Source organism: Numenius arquata, chromosome 5 (assembly GCF_964106895.1).
Source record: "Numenius arquata chromosome 5, bNumArq3.hap1.1, whole genome shotgun sequence".
Classification (NCBI taxonomy): domain Eukaryota; kingdom Metazoa; phylum Chordata; class Aves; order Charadriiformes; family Scolopacidae; genus Numenius; species Numenius arquata.
The window spans coordinates 54,008,164-54,026,416 of NC_133580.1; the positions used below are offsets into that span (position 1 = coordinate 54,008,164).

General features: G+C 41.2%; 1 protein-coding gene across 1 annotated transcript in view; it reads left to right on the forward strand.

Annotated features, from left to right (window-relative positions):
• Positions 1–1,866: 1,866 nt before the first annotated feature.
• NSD2 (nuclear receptor binding SET domain protein 2) overlaps positions 1,867–18,253 on the forward strand; it is a 77,457-nt gene continuing 61,070 nt past the window's right edge. The window contains exons 1-2 of the mRNA XM_074148381.1: positions 1,867–1,981; positions 15,882–16,507. Of these exons, the coding sequence (XP_074004482.1) occupies positions 15,911–16,507 (597 nt within the window). The 5' untranslated portion in view covers positions 1,867–1,981; positions 15,882–15,910. The remainder of the gene's footprint in view (positions 1,982–15,881; positions 16,508–18,253) is intronic.

Here is an 18,253-nt window from a genome sequence, read left to right on the forward strand (position 1 = left end):
GCACTTCTGGCAGGTCAATTAATGATAACTAACCTGGTTTCTTATGCAAGTTGGTTTTTTTGGAGGGAAAACAGCAAGCACCCTGCAAACATGTCATGCTTTGTACTTTTAATGCATTAGCATTATTGTTCAACTATGGAAGAAAAGCACAACTGTATATGCTCTTCCATAGCAAAACAATAGGATTCACATATTTGTACTTTTATTTGTTTGTATTGATAATGGTGCTTCTATTTTTAATTAGAAAACATCCTTTTTTTCTGTGAATATAACTGAACATTTTTTTCTGTGAATATAAAGTTCATATAACTGAACTTTAGAAAGGAAGCTGGAAGATTGTCATGACTCAATTCAACGTGATGACACTTTCTCTTTAAATGTAAATACTGGCATTAGGAAATTAAATCTTGTTTGTCTAACACCTTAGAGATAGTGTATTTTTTTACAGAAAGGCTGTAAAACAAGTTAAGATACCTTTATCACTACAGACAGGTTTCCTTCAGCCACCTGGAGATTAGTTTTAATCAGCTGATAATTAAGTTTTGCATTACTAAGTAATTAACACTAAGTTTGCACAGTTCAACTGTTAACTGCCATGCTAAGAAAGGTGCACCCACCATTAATCATACACGAAAAAACATCAAAGTTTAACATATGAAAGCAGAGTAAGGATTATGAAAAAAAAAAAATAAATATCTGAGCCTTTCTGTAACAGATGGTGCAATTTCAGTATTATCCAGAGAGCATGATGCTGGTGTGTTCCCCTCCTCCATTATCGTGTTTACCTTTCACAGGCCTTGTGGTAGGCCCTTAGCTACCAGGTTAATACAGTATCTATAGCACCAAGGAACTATATTCTCAGTCTTGTACAGAAAACACAGGTTTCTCAGTGCTCTACAAATCCCTTATCAAACCATCAAAAGCTTGAAAAAGTTGGCCATTACCTGCTTTACATTATCTGGTGCGATGGTTCATGAGAATATTTGTTCCTATCATAACATGACAGATATTTAACGATTCGGCCTATAAAAAAAAATAGCTGTGCTTTCAATTGGCAAATTGCAAGCACATGTACTTATTTTGATGCAAGCTTTAAAAAAAAAAAAAAAAAAGTAAAAAAAAAATAAACCAGGCCATACTTCCAGAAGAGACAGCCGGGGTAATTTGCAGCCAGGCGCGCTTGGGTTCTTACAACTATCCGACAGCCTCAAAATTGTGTGCAGTTGTAGGGAAAGTCAAAACATTTGGCTTAAATCAGGATTTTGGGGGAGCGCACGTGTAGGGCTGCCGAGGCCGGCGGCCGAGGAGGGCACGGCCACCAGCCACCGCGGCCCACGGCGAGGGTCCCTGTGCCCAAGGGGAGGGATAAACAGCAATATTTAAAAAAAAATAAAAATAAAAATAAAAATTAAAAATTAGTGTTTGCCACCGACCGGCAGGCCTTCACCAGCGCTCTCGCCCACCTGGCGACACTGCTGTGGTGATCTACCCCCCCCCGCCACCCCGAGCGGGCCGGGCCCCACATAGCTCCCGCCTTCGGCCCCACCTCGCCCGCCGTGGCCTTTCCTCCCCTGGCACCCAGCCCGCCCTCCTCTTCCTCCGCGCCGCCGTCGCCACCGGCAGCAGCGGTCCTGTCAGGGAGGCCCCGTCCCCGCGGCGGGGCTGGGGCTGGCGCTGCTCCCGCCGCCGCTGCCGCCGCTGGGCCGCGCGTGCGGGCGGCTCCGTGCGGGGGGATTTGAAACAGCCGCTCCGGGGGCAGCGCAGCGGCGGCGGCCAATCAGCGGCCCGGATTTTTCGCGCTGGTTCTGGCCGGAGGAGGGGGCGGGGCCGCCGCGCAGGATCGCCCGAGCCGCCGCCGCCGCCGTTGCCGCCGCCGCTGCTGTTGCCGTGTCGCTTCAGCTCCCGCCGCCGCTCCCCGGCACCGAGCTACCGCCGCCGCCTTCGCCCGGCTCTCGGGGGAGAAGGATGCGCTAGGGCACAGGTCAGTAGGCCGGGAGCGCGGTTGGCTTCCCCCCCCTCCCCGCGCCTCCCCGGGGAAGGGAGGAGGCACCCGGGGCACGTTCCCGCAGGCCCCGGGCGGGAGGCGGGAGCGGCGGCGGCGAGGCTCCCTCGCCCGCGGGGATGCTGCCGGCCGGCCCCGCGCCTGGCCGCGGTCAAGCGGGATCTCCCCTCCCGGGCTGGGACCGTGGGCCATGCCCGGCAAAGCGCTGTGGGGGCGGCGTGGGGGTCCCGTCGCTGGGCATCCGCTCTCCCGCCTCCCCCCGGCTCCGTCCCTTTCCCCGGGGACTCTCCCTCCGCCGAGGCTCCGCTCCCCTCAAACTTAACGCCGGCGCCCCGCCGTCTCCATCGCCCGGGCAGCCCGCAGCTCCCGTTTCCCCCTTCCCCGGAGGAAGGCTTTTTTGTTCGCTCCCCCCTCTCTCTCCCTGCCCCCCACTACCTGGCCCTCGCTGAGGGGCCGCGGCGCCCCCCCGCCGTCCCATCCCACCCCCCTTTCCCGGGAGGCTGCCGCAGGATCGCCGCTGCTGGCTGGGCCTGACTCTTGGGTGGCGGAGGAGCGGAAAGGAGCGATGCCGAGCCGGAGTCCCGGCTGTTGCAGCTTCATCCTTTCCCTCCCTTCTCCCCCCCCCCCCCCGCGTCCCCCCCCCCCCCCCGCCACCCTCCTCCTCCTCCTCGGCGCTGCGGGAGGTCGGGGGCAGCATAAAGGGGTGAGGGAGAGGTGCCCACCCGTCCCACCTCCCTCCTGTGGGGGGGGATCAATCAGTGCAAATCAGAAAAAAAAAACGGAGGGGGGGGGGGGGGAACCGATGGGAAGGGAAAAAAAAAGAAAAAAGCCTCCTCCAGGGTTTAAACCGCCTCCTTGAGGGGTGGGGTGGCTGCAAATGTCCCCCCCCGTGGCGGTGAGGGTGTGGGGAGGTGGAGGCTGCTCCTGCCCCCTTCCCTGCGGGTAGGACTGGGATTGTACGGCAGCAGGAGTGAATGTAACTCTGGAAATGTATGGAGGGGGAAGCCATGTTTGATTTATTCCTCCACTAAACACTGGTGTGATGATCCTTCTGCTTACACCCTTCTGCAGTCCATCCTGGACCTGTATGGGAGGAGAGCCTTGTTAGGAAAACGGGAAGAAAACATTCCTGCGAAGGCGTTACGGGCTCCTTGGCTCAATCTTCATTAAGTATAAGAGGATAGGGCTCTTGTAACTTGAATTGATATTTGTGTGGTAAAAGAGCCTGGGGAACTTGTATTCCCAAGGCCATAGTTACAGCTCATCCGCTGTGGCTTTACCGCTCTGGGGGTGGAGAAGGGAATTTGCCACACTTCTTGAACATATTTATACTTGCTTTTTGGTTTTGTTTTGTTTTGTGTTTTTTTTTTTTTTTTTTTTAAATATGTCGGCTGAAAGGAGGAGTAAATACTGGTAGAAGTACAGAGACAGTAAACACCGTATTTAAACAGAATTCAGAGAAAATGGGCCTCTTGCTAGCAGGCATTAAGCAGGCAAGAGGCTGGTATCAGTCATTGCCCATGTATTTTGTGTGCGTGAATAGTTTCCTTATTGGCATTTGCATTAAAATTGGTTTATAATGATTCTTAAATTTAGGAGCTAGTGCTGCCCGCGCTGAGTAAGCTAAACGAGGTCTGCTTTAAAAAAAAAAAAAAAAAAAAAATAAAACCAAACAAGGAAGATATGTTTGGCGTTTAGCCTTTTCAAACATCTAAGGAAGGTAACTGTAAACACTGTAGGGTGGCAATGAAGTTTGTAATAGATTTTGCAAAGAGTCCTTGCTGGTGGTTTATGCGGATGTATATGCTTGCTAGTATTCTTTAAACATGGAATGTGTGGCTTCAGCTGCAAGAATAAATTGGTTCTTCACCAAAATGTTCATGTTAGTAGAATGTCTGTAAATTTATCGCTGAAGCTATTATTTGCTTGTTTTGCTGTGGGAATTTTTCTCAGGAAATGCAGCATATCACCCTTAATAAACTCCTCAATTTCATACTGTGGTATTATTTGACTGTTGGATGTAATCATTGAATAAAACCACTGTTTTGCAGGACTGTGCAGGGTTCAGTACTTACAGTGTATGCAATTTTTGGTTGTTTCAGTAAGCATCTATATCCCATATATGAAAGCATGCTGAGATTTTCATCTATTATATGACAATTTCTGATTCTGATTTTCATCAGAATATATGACTTTTTTTTTCAGTTTTTGAATATAAAAGCTCTGGATATTCCTGGAGACTATATGGCTAGTTCTTGTGACGGTTATAGGAATATCCACCCTCGTACATACTCGGAAAAATTCAGATATTAACAGTACAGTAAAACCTATTAATTTATCAAATATTATTTGAAAATGTCAGAAGAAACTAGGTCATTATACTTTAAGGGTGTAGGTTTGAAGTAGTTTAGAAAATGGAAATTAAATGTAAAATACATTTCCTTTTAGTTCAATACGAATCCAATGAATGGCTAGTAAGAAGAAAAGTGTTTTAATATCTGTAGGGCTATGTGCTTATTCTGAAGCCAGTGATTGTTTTGCAGATGAGACTATTGCGTTTAAATTACTGCCTGCATGCAATAGACTGGATATTACAACAAAAACAACCCCACTTTGGTTTAGACAGGAAGCAAAAATGGTTATTGAGGGGGTTGCTTTCTAATGTTTGGGTGGTGAAATTGATGCGTATGGGTATACATACATATATATGTGTATATATATTTTTAATATATATGAGTTTGTGCCCAAAACATTGCGCTAACAAAATGTCAAAGGAATGGAAAGAAGGGATTGTTTTTCAGTGCCCTATTGTTTGTGGCCCATTCACCTCTCACTTTTGCACTGAGCCTGCTTTTTGTTCCACCGGTGTCAGTGTGTTTCCCAAGCAAGGCCTTATTTCTACAGACTGATAAATGCATGTTTTTCCTTGTGGTCGATCAAAGCCTATTGACTGCATTGGGACTCCATGTGTATAGAAAGGTTCATCTGCTCCGGTCAGATTACTGGATCAAGGATGTAGTTCATGATGAGGAGAAGATACAGGCACAATTCTTGCAGCATTTCGGTCACCTCTGGTCACTCCTGCTTACATAACTGCAAGACATCTTTTAGGTTTTAAGCATAGAAGATGGTTGAGTGCATGAAAATTGCAGGTATTTTCTGTGTAGAACAAGGTAAAGCACCTAGCCTTTTCTGGGGAAAAAAATTTCACTTCTCCTCGAGAGCACTGTGCTGCACAATGGGAAGCATCCACTAAGTGGTATTGCTGAAAACAACAGATACCCTAATGTTCAGTAATCAAACATCAATAAAGAAATGCCTGATGGGACTAAGAGTAATGCAGTAGATGATGATGGCTGCGTATTTTAATACTGTGCTTGTGGCTGTACTATTTGAGCTCTTTCATTACTTTTCTGCAAAGACAAATGAAATGGCCTTACGGTTGAGTAAATATGATAGGTCTGGTATAATTTTTGAATCTAGCCTTTGGATGAAGGAAGAATGGAGATACTGAAGTAGATCTAAGTGGATAAGCAAGTCCATGTTTATAGGAAGCATTGCTTTCTAGTTAGGACATAGCTTTGAGGAATGTCTTCACCGAGGGTATGCTGGCATCTCAGTGATGTAAATGAGACAGCGGGTATGGAATATGGCACCAGGATAAGCAGTCAGGTGCTAACGTGGAGCGAGAAGATAATTTCGCATCAGAGCTTGGCATGGGAATCCAAATTTCCTTTGGTGCATCATTGTGGAGGACTTGGGAGAAAGGGGGTGGGTGAAGAGGGCCTTCTTGACGTGGCAATAGTCACCCTGCAGCTTGCAAATTCATGTAGCTTGTTGAATGGGTCATCTATTTTACAAAATTAATGGTTACTTGGAAGGCTTTCGTTCTAAGAACGTTTTTTGAAGGAAAAGAGAGAAACTGCCTGAATTCACCCTTCGCTGCACCTTCAAATTAGCTTCTCTATGACCTGCAGTCATTGGAGGTAATAAGACGGCTGTATAAATGTATTTACTTTTTTCCCTTCAGTTTACACTGACAGAAATTACAAAAGTGATACATCAAGTGCTATTTTTAATGTTTTTATCAAGTTGATGTTGTCCAGCATAGTTATTTTATATTTTCTAGCGTCAGCAGGAAGGGAAGTTTTTGGAACGCGTTATAAGGGAAACTCAGACCATACTCTATTCTGCTGCCCTTCTGGTGAATAGCAGGCTACAAAAATATGCAAGATTCCTGGAGAACAGATCATATATACTAATACCTTGTGCGTGGTGATGATAGGTTAATGCATAGTCCATCCTGCGTTACTTTGCTTGCAAGCAACTCTAGACTTTAGCACCAGATAATCTATGGACTCTCTGGTACATTTGAAAAGCTGCTTCTGTCCAAAGCATGCAATAGATTATACCACAAACTGACGTTTTTAAAACACATTTTATGTTCAATAAAGAAATACCTGTTAATCATGGTTGAACCAAAAGCAAGGTTTCTATATCCTTCTCGCTAATGTTAAGAAATAATACTATTGCATGGAAATGGTTCTGATAGTGCAACGGTGTGATGAGCTACGTGTGGAAAGTAGATGTTTGAAAATCTTTCTGAACATTTCATAGCAATCAGATTAAATTGACTAAGTATGGGAAAGTGAAGTACTAGCCCATACATACTTCAGAGTATTCTTATATTGGGCAAAATTACTTTGCCCTGGGGCACCATTGATGTAGATTGTCATATTTGACATAATTTGAAGCTAATAAAATATATATGTGACTTTAAGCATTTGTTAAATTGCAAGGGCTACTCAACAGGTGATGGCTCAGTTTCTAGTTTTGTCCCCATCCTTTTAACTTGTTCTATTTTTATCTTAGTGCAAGATAGCAATTTGATCTTGTTTTGAACTTTGATATTCAGCTCCCCAGCACAAATTGGAGCTATTTTATATTCATCCATATATGGGGTAAGGACACATACGTGGCAAATGACTGGAATACTTTAGCACGATGTGCCATTGAAATAGACTTTCATAGAAATTTTAACAGTTTTCTTCTGCTGTCTGTGAAGGATACTGTCAGTTTTCTGTGTGGCTCTTTGGAGAAGCACAGGGTGGTCTTGTTCTGTTGGCTGACAGAGATGGCCATTTACCTGTCTTTGCAAAACCTCTTCTGGCCCGTGCCTTGTACCAAAATACTAAAATACTGATGTCTCACCTCTGTGCTAAAACACACATAACAAATTAGAAAATTTGAGTTTTAAAATATTAATAATAATAATCTTTAAACATATTTGGCCTTGAGGGCTAACATCAGAATTCTACATTTTCTTTGCTGTGGTCAAACACATAATAGAGAGTGAATGTTGTCCTGCTCTCTGAGCTCTGCCTTGCTAAATAAGAGATACACCCAGAAGCAGAAGATGAAATGTTTTGTGACAAAAATATTTTCAAGAAAGAAGGCTGAGGTTAGGAAAGATTTTCTTAGAAATGTGGTCTAAAAGCCATTTGAAATATTTTGAAAAGCTACTGATAAAAGAAGAAATAGGAAGGAGATGCAGTAATGCACCCTCCTGTCATAATGCTTGGGACCCGTTTCATTTATTTATTCATTATAATAAGTTGAAGTGTAAATGTTCCTGCTGTGACATGGGTTAGCCTGTGGAGCTGAGGTTCCCAAGATCGTGTATCAGATAAATCAATTGTGGAACTTGCCAGCCTTGGTGGGATGCCATCGGAGCAAAGAACCTGACTGCACTGGCACTCAGAAGCATCTAAATTGGGGAGTTATCTCTGTGGTAAAGAATGCCCAGATTCTACTCTGATAATAAAGCCAGACGGATTTAAGCCAAAGTATGAACCTTGGAGAGCAGTGTAGGATGAAAGATATGAATATGGATTATTTTGCTATATAGAGTGTTTGCCAAGGTCTTTCAATCAGATACTTCGGAATGAAACTAATGTCGTGATTGTTTTGGTAGGTGCAAAATGAGACCATCAGAAGCAATTTTATAGTAGCGCTCCTGGACAAACCAGAAACAAATGCTGTGGTTAAATGTGGAACACGAATGAAGTTCAGCAATAGTGCAAAAAACAAGTAGTAGGCTTAAAATGTGTAGGAGAAAGAGCATGTACGATATGTATTCATCAGGTGAATGTTTGGCTTAAAAATGGTGGTGGTAGTTGAGTCTTCAGAAACTCTGCAAGTAAGGATACCAACTACAGTTGCTTAACACGACTTATTTCTACAGTGAAATCTTTAGATTTTCCCATAAGAAGTAGGTACGACAGAATTTGTCTAAAAAACTGAATTTGATAAGGCAGTGAAGTAATCTACAGAACTAGTGCTATGCTGAGAGAAAGGACAGCAAAAATGACAAGGGATACCCATTGCAAACCTCTCAATGCAAAAGTTTTGGAAAGTGGACAAGAAGGATTTGGTTTGTTGGACAGGAAAGCGTTTTATCTTTTGTCTCCAAGTTAAATGGGTAAGCTGCACTGTATCTGCAGAAACATAAAACTTGCCTCAAATTCCAGAGCTTTTACCTGTAACAGTCATTCTAATCTCTCTTCTGGGGAGATTCTTGATGTAGACATAGCAAAAGAAATAGAAAGGGAGTTAAGAACACTCTGAATGGTAGTAATGCATTTTGGCAAGAGCATGTTAAGGCCCCAGCACACGGAGATGCTTCAAATAATGTCCAAACCAGAAAGGCCACTTATTAGCAAGTATTTGGATTTGTTTGGAGAGGATCTACTGTTCCAAGTCTCTCGTGAGCTTGGGCCTTGTTTGAGTGTTCCTGGCTCACGTCTGCCAGCTGCATGTGTGTTTTTTGCTTCGAGGCAATACATTGATAAAATAATTAGCATAATTGCATGTCTATAGTTACAGTCTAAGTGTAAAATAAAACACTATGGCCAGGATAACATTATAGACATAGTTACATTGATCACATAAGGATATACATATAGTTCTTGATGAAAGGTGCAAGTCAGTACATCTGAATAGTACTGATGCATCAGTATTAAGTACCTCTGAGCTTTACCTTCTGGTTCTTAGTGTTATGGGATGTGAAGCTGAATGTGCTGGATGAAGGAAATCATATATATTTTTACATGTTGCCTGTCCACATTGGAGAGGTGTGTGATCAATGCAATGTATTGCTTGTTTTACAAACAACAGAAGTCGTGGCCAAATGCCGCTCTGTGATAAAGATTATGATACTCTCCTATGTGTGTATATATATATTTATATATATATATATAGCTAGGCTTTCATACTATTGACAAGGCCTTATACATCACCAGTGTCACCGCGCTGCCTTTTAGAATTATTCCAGTGCACCAAGTGTGCTTATGGCATCTGAATCCACCTACTTGGGTGAACGGGTTTCAGTGCCATGATGGAGCAAGACAGCAGAGTTTTAAGGGTCTACACAAGATGATTGTATCTTCTGCATTAAAATTAGTTGCTGCCTGGTCTGATCTGTGCAACATTGTTTATTTCTGTAGAGGATAACGTTTTATTAATTCTACAATTTGGTTCCTTGCCTGTATTGATGACTTACTTCGTGGTGTCACCGATTTGAGCTTCCCTTCTCAGAATTTGCACAATCAGAAATTTTCGTGATACTCGCGGTGAAGCTTCAGGCAATTGCTGTGCTGTCATGACTACATATGGGAATAAGGGCAGAATCATTGGCCACAGTGAAGAGGAAGCAAGCAGATTATAGCACGTTTATCTGCTGCAGTGAGTATTGTAGAGAACCAGAGGATCCAGGTCCTGAAGGTATGGTGCAAGGAGCCGGAGGTAGGATGCTGAAAAGAAAAAGCAGCGGGATTAAAGAAGAGGTGGGAAATCAAAGTAGGCTTGGACCAGGTGAAAAAGCAGTGTAAATAAGGCAGGAACTCTGCACGTAAGTGCTGAGCTATTTGAGATTGCATTTGGTTCGTCATTCCGAAGCTAAGTAGAAGCCAGATGCATGACTCTGGCCCACTTGAGAGACAGAGACATAAAGTTGAGTAAAGACCTAGACTGAATGAGTATTCTGCTGTATTAAGTTGTGGAGTTTTGCTGGAGAGGGGGGCATTCCCTTCAGCTGAACCATTTGCAACTCTCCAGGAGACAGAAAAGTCTCAAGCCTGCATTTGAAAACATAACTTTTTCTTTTTTTTAACTTTTAGCCATTTGTTAAGCAGCCGTTGAGGACTACCTTTTAGTGTTTATTAAATAGTGGTGGTAAATCCAGTAGTTCCTACCATTTTAGGCGTCAATGTTCCTCTCTGCTTATCTGCAGAGGAGAAGAAATTCTTTTCTATTTGATTTGTGGTCCCACCACAGTAGTATCTGTATTCTCTCCTCAGACAGAAATACAGTGTTTTACAAGAATTTTGATTTACTCAAACCTATGTCCTTCCTTCACCACCCACCTTCGAGCAGCAGGAGTGAAACTGAGAAAATTGAATTTCTGCAACAGTGGAAAAAGAATATTTTTCTGATTTTGAAGCAAACTAATTAATGGAGAGGAGTCCTGTTACAGAATCTTCTAACCTTACCCTCAGCAGCAAGGGCTGGTTGCAAAAGCTTTTCCTGAGGCAGAACAAAAAGTCAAGTCCATCGCTTTTGTAAGCTTGCTTTCCGCAGTAGCAACTAACATCTAAAGCTTCCCATTCTACAGTTCTTAACTGCACAAGCTGCTATTGCCTGCTGCCTTCTCGTGGCAATAAATACTTGTTTCGATTGATGAGAAAAGACTGTAACAATTAAGTTCTGAAATTTTGACTGGGAGGGGGGAACCCAAAACAAGTAAGTGTAACTAAGTACACTAACCTTTTCCACACACAGTTTTCAAAATATACTTGATCTTTTTGTGCAAACGTATATTATGTCTCTACATAAAAATTATATACTGTAAGTATAAGGAAATTTTCATGTCCTCATTTAAAAATACTTTGTAGGTCAGCAGGTGACTGAGTAACTGAAATCATTGTGTATCTACCGCAAGTAATGAAGTCTTTACTTCAGGTGCTTTTAAACTTAAAATCGGTTCCTTTGGACTAAAGTTTCCTTTTTATTTTTTTTTTCTTTCCTGAGTCTTTTCTAAGACTAGTGATAAATTGTTAGAAAGTTTTGATATAATTATTTTCAGTTCTCTATCAGCTACAGAGAGATAATGCTTTCAAATTTGCTGGGTAGAGCTGGTTTGTAACAATTTTTGGCAAACCCACAGTTCAGTATACAGTTATGCATTTCCTTCTAAAGGTAAATTCTGTTTAGATCATCTAGTAATTTTTTATTATTTTACCATAGTGAAGAACAGTCACAATGTATTGCATGACAGTAAATATGTCTCTACTCTATTTGATATTTTAGGTTTTTTATACAAGATAATGTGAATAAGCATACTCAAGTTTTCAAATATGTTAGCAAGAATACGCTGTAACTTTACTAAGCTCTTTAAGTATTTTGTTTCATTCTGATCTGAAAATAGGAATAACTGCTGGTCTTAAAATTGATGAGAGAATGGAGAAGACATTAGAAAGCTATCTTTACAGGAAAAAGCAGCAACATATTAGCTTTTTCAGTGCCAGCTGAAAGCCTGATTTATAGGTAACAAAGTTTTTGTGGATGAAGTTCTCTTACTGTGAATTTGTGATTAGTTGTGTCATCTTCCCCCCCTCCCCTCACCTCTCTGAGTAATTCATCTGAGAAATGGCTTTCAGAAAACCCTTAGACAAAACAAAAGTGGTATTTAATAGTGACGCTTGTTGATTACTTACTCTGTTCACTCCCTTTGGCGGAACTGGAAGGAATGGACTACTCCATTATTTCTGACACATGAGAAACGCATCTCTGAAATTGCAGCAGATGTGGAAGAAATGAATGATAAATACCACATAAATGATAGTGGCCTGGACAGTGAGGGAGGAATCTGACATGCAGACTAACTGTATTTGACTCATAACTTCTGTCAGATGATGGACCTTCAAGTAATTAATAACATTACTTAAAATGTCTGCAGTAATTTGCCTTATGTAGAACCTGTTTTTTTAGTATGAAAATGTGTATAAAGCAATTGCAAGGATTGTCTGATTGATGGTCATTGTCCGATTAAAATACCTAAAGACCTTTCTCTGATAAGTCAAATCTTCATTTTTACTGAAAGATATTTATTCACAAGCCAAAATGTCATGTTTATTCAGCAGACTCCTTGGCTATCATGATTTTTCCTCTTTGTTAGTGAAAAAGGTACGTGTTGGGTCACCAGACAGTCCATATGGGACGATATCAGCTTAAGCTCATTAACTGCTACTAGTGTGTGGTGCTTTTGTCCCCTTCCTTTCCCTACCCTCCCCCCAGTTTCCTTTTCTATAGATACGGAGTCATCTAGAAAATGGTAAGGGATTACTTTTGCTTCTGTGTGATACGGTGGTCCGGCATGAGTGCACTTAATTTAACTACCAAATCTAATCATATGCTCAGCTGCTTCAGGACCTTACTCTTACAACTCTGATCAACCAGATCTTGTCTGTGATCTATCTCACGTCATTCTTTCATGTCCTGTCTTCTAGGTCTCCTTGCATTAATTCTAAGCTCACAGTACTGCTTCGTTATCTGTTGCTGATCACTTTTTTCCCTCGCTCCTTTTCTTTTCTGCTCTATAGGCTCTTTGTGAGAAGAGGACAAGTCCTTTTTCTTGCTTATGGTATTGTAATACCATGAATTTTAGATAGCAAAGGTGATGCAAAATGTAACTAGATTCAATTTTGCCTTTCTTTCTTGAAACCCTTTGTTATTCCCATGTGTGGATTTGCTAGCTTCTTCCATTTAACTGGGCCCCACAACAGATGATTTTTTACGAAGAGGGCAGAGATATGTAGCGACAATTTCCCTTCATTGGTTGTCCTAGAGATGGTGACTAACCTCATCTCCCCACTGGGACTATATTTGCTTGTAGGTACTCACATCTGTTACCTTTGCCCATTATTCTGCCTCTTACTTTAAGCCTCTTCTAATTTGGCTCCATTAAATCTTTGTACAAACACAGTCTATTTTCCATATTCTGTAATCTGTATCTACTGGTTCTGATAATTTTACTATTTCAGATTTTTGTGATGTGGAATTACTACCCTTAAGTTTATTACCTAGAAAAAGAGTAACTTGATTTCTTTAAGCCATATCTTTTCACTTAGTGATTTACTGGTCATTGTTCAGACCAGACCCTGAGCAGCTTGATCTGCGTTGGCCCTGATTTAAGCAGGGGGTTGGAATAGAAGATCTCAGGAAGTCCCTTCCAACCTAAGTTTTCTGTGACTTTATGGTGATTTTTATGTTTTGAAACTCTTAAGCTATCTGTTTTTTAATGTGTCCAGTGTTTGAGTAGACCAGTAATGTAGTCTAATTTGATTATTTGTTGCTTTTTTTTTTTGAGTTGTCCTGCTCTGCCTCAAGCTTGATGGCTTTCTAGTTTAAAGAAATAAGTGATGAGAGTAAGAAGTATTATTAAGCAGGACAAAAAAAATACTGGTAGGATTATGGATTAAAACAGTTACCAAACGCAGATGTCTCCATCTAAAAATCCAGACCCTGGTAAGCAGCTAACAGAGCCGTATTAAAAAATGTTTTTCAACTGAGCCGTGCGGTTGATGGACAGGAGGAGGCCACACAAGTCAGTTTTGGTGCTGGTCCTCTTGTGGGAAGCTGTGGTTAGCGGGGAGGCGGGGAAGTGGGGATCTGCGGCGTTCGCTGCTCGGGCTGAGTCCGGCCACCACTGGAGGGCGTCTGCAGCCTCAGGAAAGCTGCTCGCTTGTGGGCTCCTTATTGAGATAGAGGGAACTTCGAGGCCCAAATCAAATCTCTGCTTTGCATTCCGGTCTACTCTGTTAAGACTCTGTGGGAAGGAAGTACAGATTTTGCAACAATTTAGTGTTTGGGTTTGGATTTTTTTTTAAAGGAATTTTGCTGTCATCTCCGTAACCATAAGCGTCATGTGTTCCGTAACGGGTTTGCTTTTTGCCTGGAGATTTGTAGAGTTTGTCATCAGTTGTTTCTTAAAATAAATATGATTTCAGTTAAATCTGCTGAATCACAGCTTGAAACATTGTCATATTATTAATTGAGTTGAGAGTCTGTCTCTCACGTCCATATTTTCAGGGAAGATCTTGTGAAAGTGCATGAGTTCTCTTTTGGTTTAGTGAGTTCTTTGGTTCTTTTTTGGTAGTCTTGAGTTTCCTTCTACCTCTGACTCCTCTTCATAAGGGTTAGTACAGTTGGCTGGTTTCCACTTATTTTATCAGAGATTTTATTGGCAATTCAGGTTTAATCTGGCTAAAGACAGATTAGAACCTTTCCTGTCGCAGATTCACTAGGAGTTCAGATACACTCGCTGCTTTAATGCCAGCTTTTCAAGCTGCTGTTTGTCCCCGGAGAATGGTTTTCATCTCTCAGATGAGCCTATATGGCTTGTCTGGAGAGAGCACCACGTTAGGGAGATGGGAACATTTGCTAAGGAGTGATGGAGTTATGATCTTTATATTACTTTTTTTTTTTCCTGCATCTTTGTGGATGAAAAGGTTTTGTGTTCACCAATTGTTTTGAGTTCAGGCTTGACACCCTTAAGAATCTTTCCTCAGTTGTAAGCATTATAACTGTACATTAATAAACAAGGTGATGAGATTCAGAAGAGATTTCTTCCATAGCAACTGACAATTCAATAGTTACTCATAGCGAGTTTTACTGCATGTGAGTCTAGATTTGATGAATTTTTGATTCCATGTGACAGTTCTTAGACTTAATCATATATGAAATTGGTTACCTTGAGCATCAATATGATGATTATTGCGCTGAGCTTTCATAATCTTTATGATGGTGTATTTCTCTTTATCATGAATACACTGGACCTGGTAATATGAAAAGTCTATGCATATAAATTTTAAAAATGAAAACTATCATCTTACCTGGTCTAGGAGCACAAAGGAGTCATTCTGCCAGATTCATTTGTTTGCTACAATAGTATAAAGTAGAAATGGGCAGGGTTAGCGTTTAGAACCCTCAGAAAACCTGTCTAGGGCAGATAATAGTGCGATTTTAGTTCATTGGATGTTTTCAAATTTCTGTATGAAAAATGGGTGTTAGATGACATTATTGTTGTTGTTAAAAAGCTGAAACTCCAGCAGTTGCTTGGAGCGTTTAAATTTTGCGCAGTGTGACGGCTGGCCTGAAGGATCAGCTGTTTCCCAGTGGGCTGGTGTTCACGGTAGAAAATGCTCACCTTTTATTCATTCTCACAGCCGGAATGCTTTGGGATACCTCTGAAGACCGAGCTGTGCTGTATCCTCGGGAGATGTGCCCTGATGGAAGGTTGGGGGCCTGTGTGTGGAGCGAGGAGGAGGCGCTGGTGCTGCTGCTGTCCATGGTGTGGGAGCTCCAGTAACGCAGCCCGGGGCGGGGGGGGGGGGGTTGTTCGTGCTGGCACCACCTCTTAGAAATAAACTCATCCGTTTTACATTGTTATTAGTGATATTATCTCAGGTCTAACTCTGGCTTGTTTTGAACCGTGCAATACCTTTGAGTAATTAGTATGGGTAGGACTCATGCTGTAGATTGTTAACAGATTGTTAAAATGAAAGCTGTGATTTTGCCCTCTGATTTGTTTAAATAAAATTGATGATTCATCAATCTATTTTTCTTGGAATTTTTCGTAATGCACATTAACAGATATTGAAGTATTTTGGTTCTGAAGATTGTAAGCAACACTTCCTTTAGTAAAACCTGAATGAAATACATTGAGTGTTACATTAGTGCAGATATATCCATCTGAATACTTGGTAGCTTTTGACATTTCTTTATTATTAAAAGTATTCTCTGTCTTTTTGTCTTAATATAGCAGTGTAAGACTGGAAACATCTGGGCTGAATGGACTTTAGCATCAAAAGAAGTTCTCAACTGTTAACTCGAAAAATTAACTACATCACAATGAAGCAGGTACCAGAGATCCTTGGAAATACCAATGGGAAAACTCAGAATTGTGAAGTGAATCGTGAGTGTTCTGTCTACTTGGGCAAAGCACAACTTTCTGCCACTCTACAAGAAGGTGTCATGCAAAAATATAATGGCCATGAGCCTCTTCCATTTATTCCAGCTGATAAATTGAAAGATCTAACCTCTCGTGTGTTTAATGGCGAGTCTGGGGCCCAAGATGCCAAGCTGCGCTTTGAACCCCAGGAAATAAAGGGAGTTGGAACACCACCCAACACTACTCCTATCAAGAACGGCTCTCCAGAAATTAAGCTGAAAATCACTAAAACCTACATGAATGGAAAGCCTCTTTTTGAATCTTCCATTTGTGGAGACAATGGTGCAGATGTGTCTCAGTCAGAGGAAAATGAACAAAAGCCAGCAAACAAGGAGAGGAGAAACAGGAAAAGAAGCATAAAATATGACTCCTTACTTGAGCAGGGTCTTGTTGAAGCAGCGTTAGTATCAAAGACTTCAAGCCCCACTGAAAAGAAGGTAATACCTTTTTTACATTCTTTCTTTTGTTAGGTTTGTTAATAATCATACTGAGATTTCATTTGTTTGTATGCTAATCTTCATTTCAGCTATTTAAATAGGTGCTTCCCACAAACAGGTCTCTTCCTACAATACTCTGTCTCAGCAAAGGACAGATGCACTGTAGTTCTGGTCCGTGTTTCTTGCCTAGGCTAAGAGTACCCCATAAACTCTGTTCCCATAAAAGTAATCTAAGACTCCAGAGCAAATCAGGGCATGCGGTAGTATGGGATGTATGAAACAGAAGCTTCATCCAGACATGCAGCCAAGACCTAGCCAGGATGTGCACCTGGGCAAGGGAGCTGGGGAGGCCTCTAAATTTAGTGATGGCCTTTAACTGTTGAAGCATGAGGTATTATGGCTTCCTAATTAACAGATGTTTCAGAAAAAAATAACTATTTCGGTATTCCTGGTTCTGAATTAAAAGAAAAATGTACTCAGTTGTCAGTTGGCTGATAAGCTAGGCTCTTCACCTTCAGATTTTGGCAGTTGGAATGTAGTCCTTACCCTTATTTGTCATCTGAAAAGAGCTGCTTTTGCTTGCTATAACCTAGTGAATTGTATTCATTGAAAAGGTCTAGATACTTGTATTAAACATCATTCACTTTTGTGGTCAAGCTCATCTGTTTTTTGCTTCTTTTAAACATGGACAGAAATGGAAATTCCACTTTTTAAATTTGCTTTGCCAAGTTGTAAGAAAGAATGCTGCTGGGAGCCCTTTTCCCCCTTTATTTAGTTTAATTAATTTATTTAGTTTTTGATGCTGGACTCCCATTTAAAGGTATGTGGTTTGCAATTATTTTATCTCAGAGGAAGAAACCTACATAGCAGTGATAATTCTATATATATGAAGTTTCTCAATGAGTAGTTCAGAATAGCGTTGTATAACAATGTTAAATGTTAATGAATTCTTTGGCTAGTGAACAGGTCATGATTTTACACACCTTAAACATGAAATGTATGTTACAGTTTTCTGTCGGCTGCAGGTTTACTAGTTAATGTTGATTCTTACTTTCTCCCAAGGTCACACATCCAGAGAAGAACCACACACATAGCTGCTGTATTACTGATTTTATTTACCCTTATTTTCATTAAAACTACTTAATGAATGAGTTTACAGAACTGTGTAAACATTCTTCTAATTATGAGAAATTTATCATTTATTTATGATTTGAACATATTATTCATCTTAGAATGATCAATACTGATGTTTTCAGGAATTTTATTAAAGAGTTTGTTTTCTTTAATTTTGTCAAGCAGAATGTTTTAGTGCTATTTGGTTCAGACTTTTCCAAATCACTGCACAGAGGTAAAAAGTATGGGCGCAGTCCATAGTTGGAGTTCTGTCCTGTTCATTGTTAATGAGGATAAATTGGATTAGAAGGTGGTCTATTTATTAGCATCAACAACTCTAGCATAGTTGTGTGGCTTTTTTTTTTTTTAAATAAGAAAGAGGAGGCAATATTTAATATGTCCGTCTAGACAGTTTATTCTAAGGCTTTTCACATCTGTTGTCGATTAAGGATGGCCTTTAATTTTTCCTGGTGAGTGGTTCATCTAAGATTAAAAGCAAGGTTGATCTGCCTTCTCTGAGTTGTCTTTTGGCCAGAAAGGATCAGGAGAAAACCATGTCAACACTGTTTCCCAGGGCGCTTGAGATTTGATGGCTGGAGAGTGATAGGGCTATTTGCTCCTGTGCCAAACCAG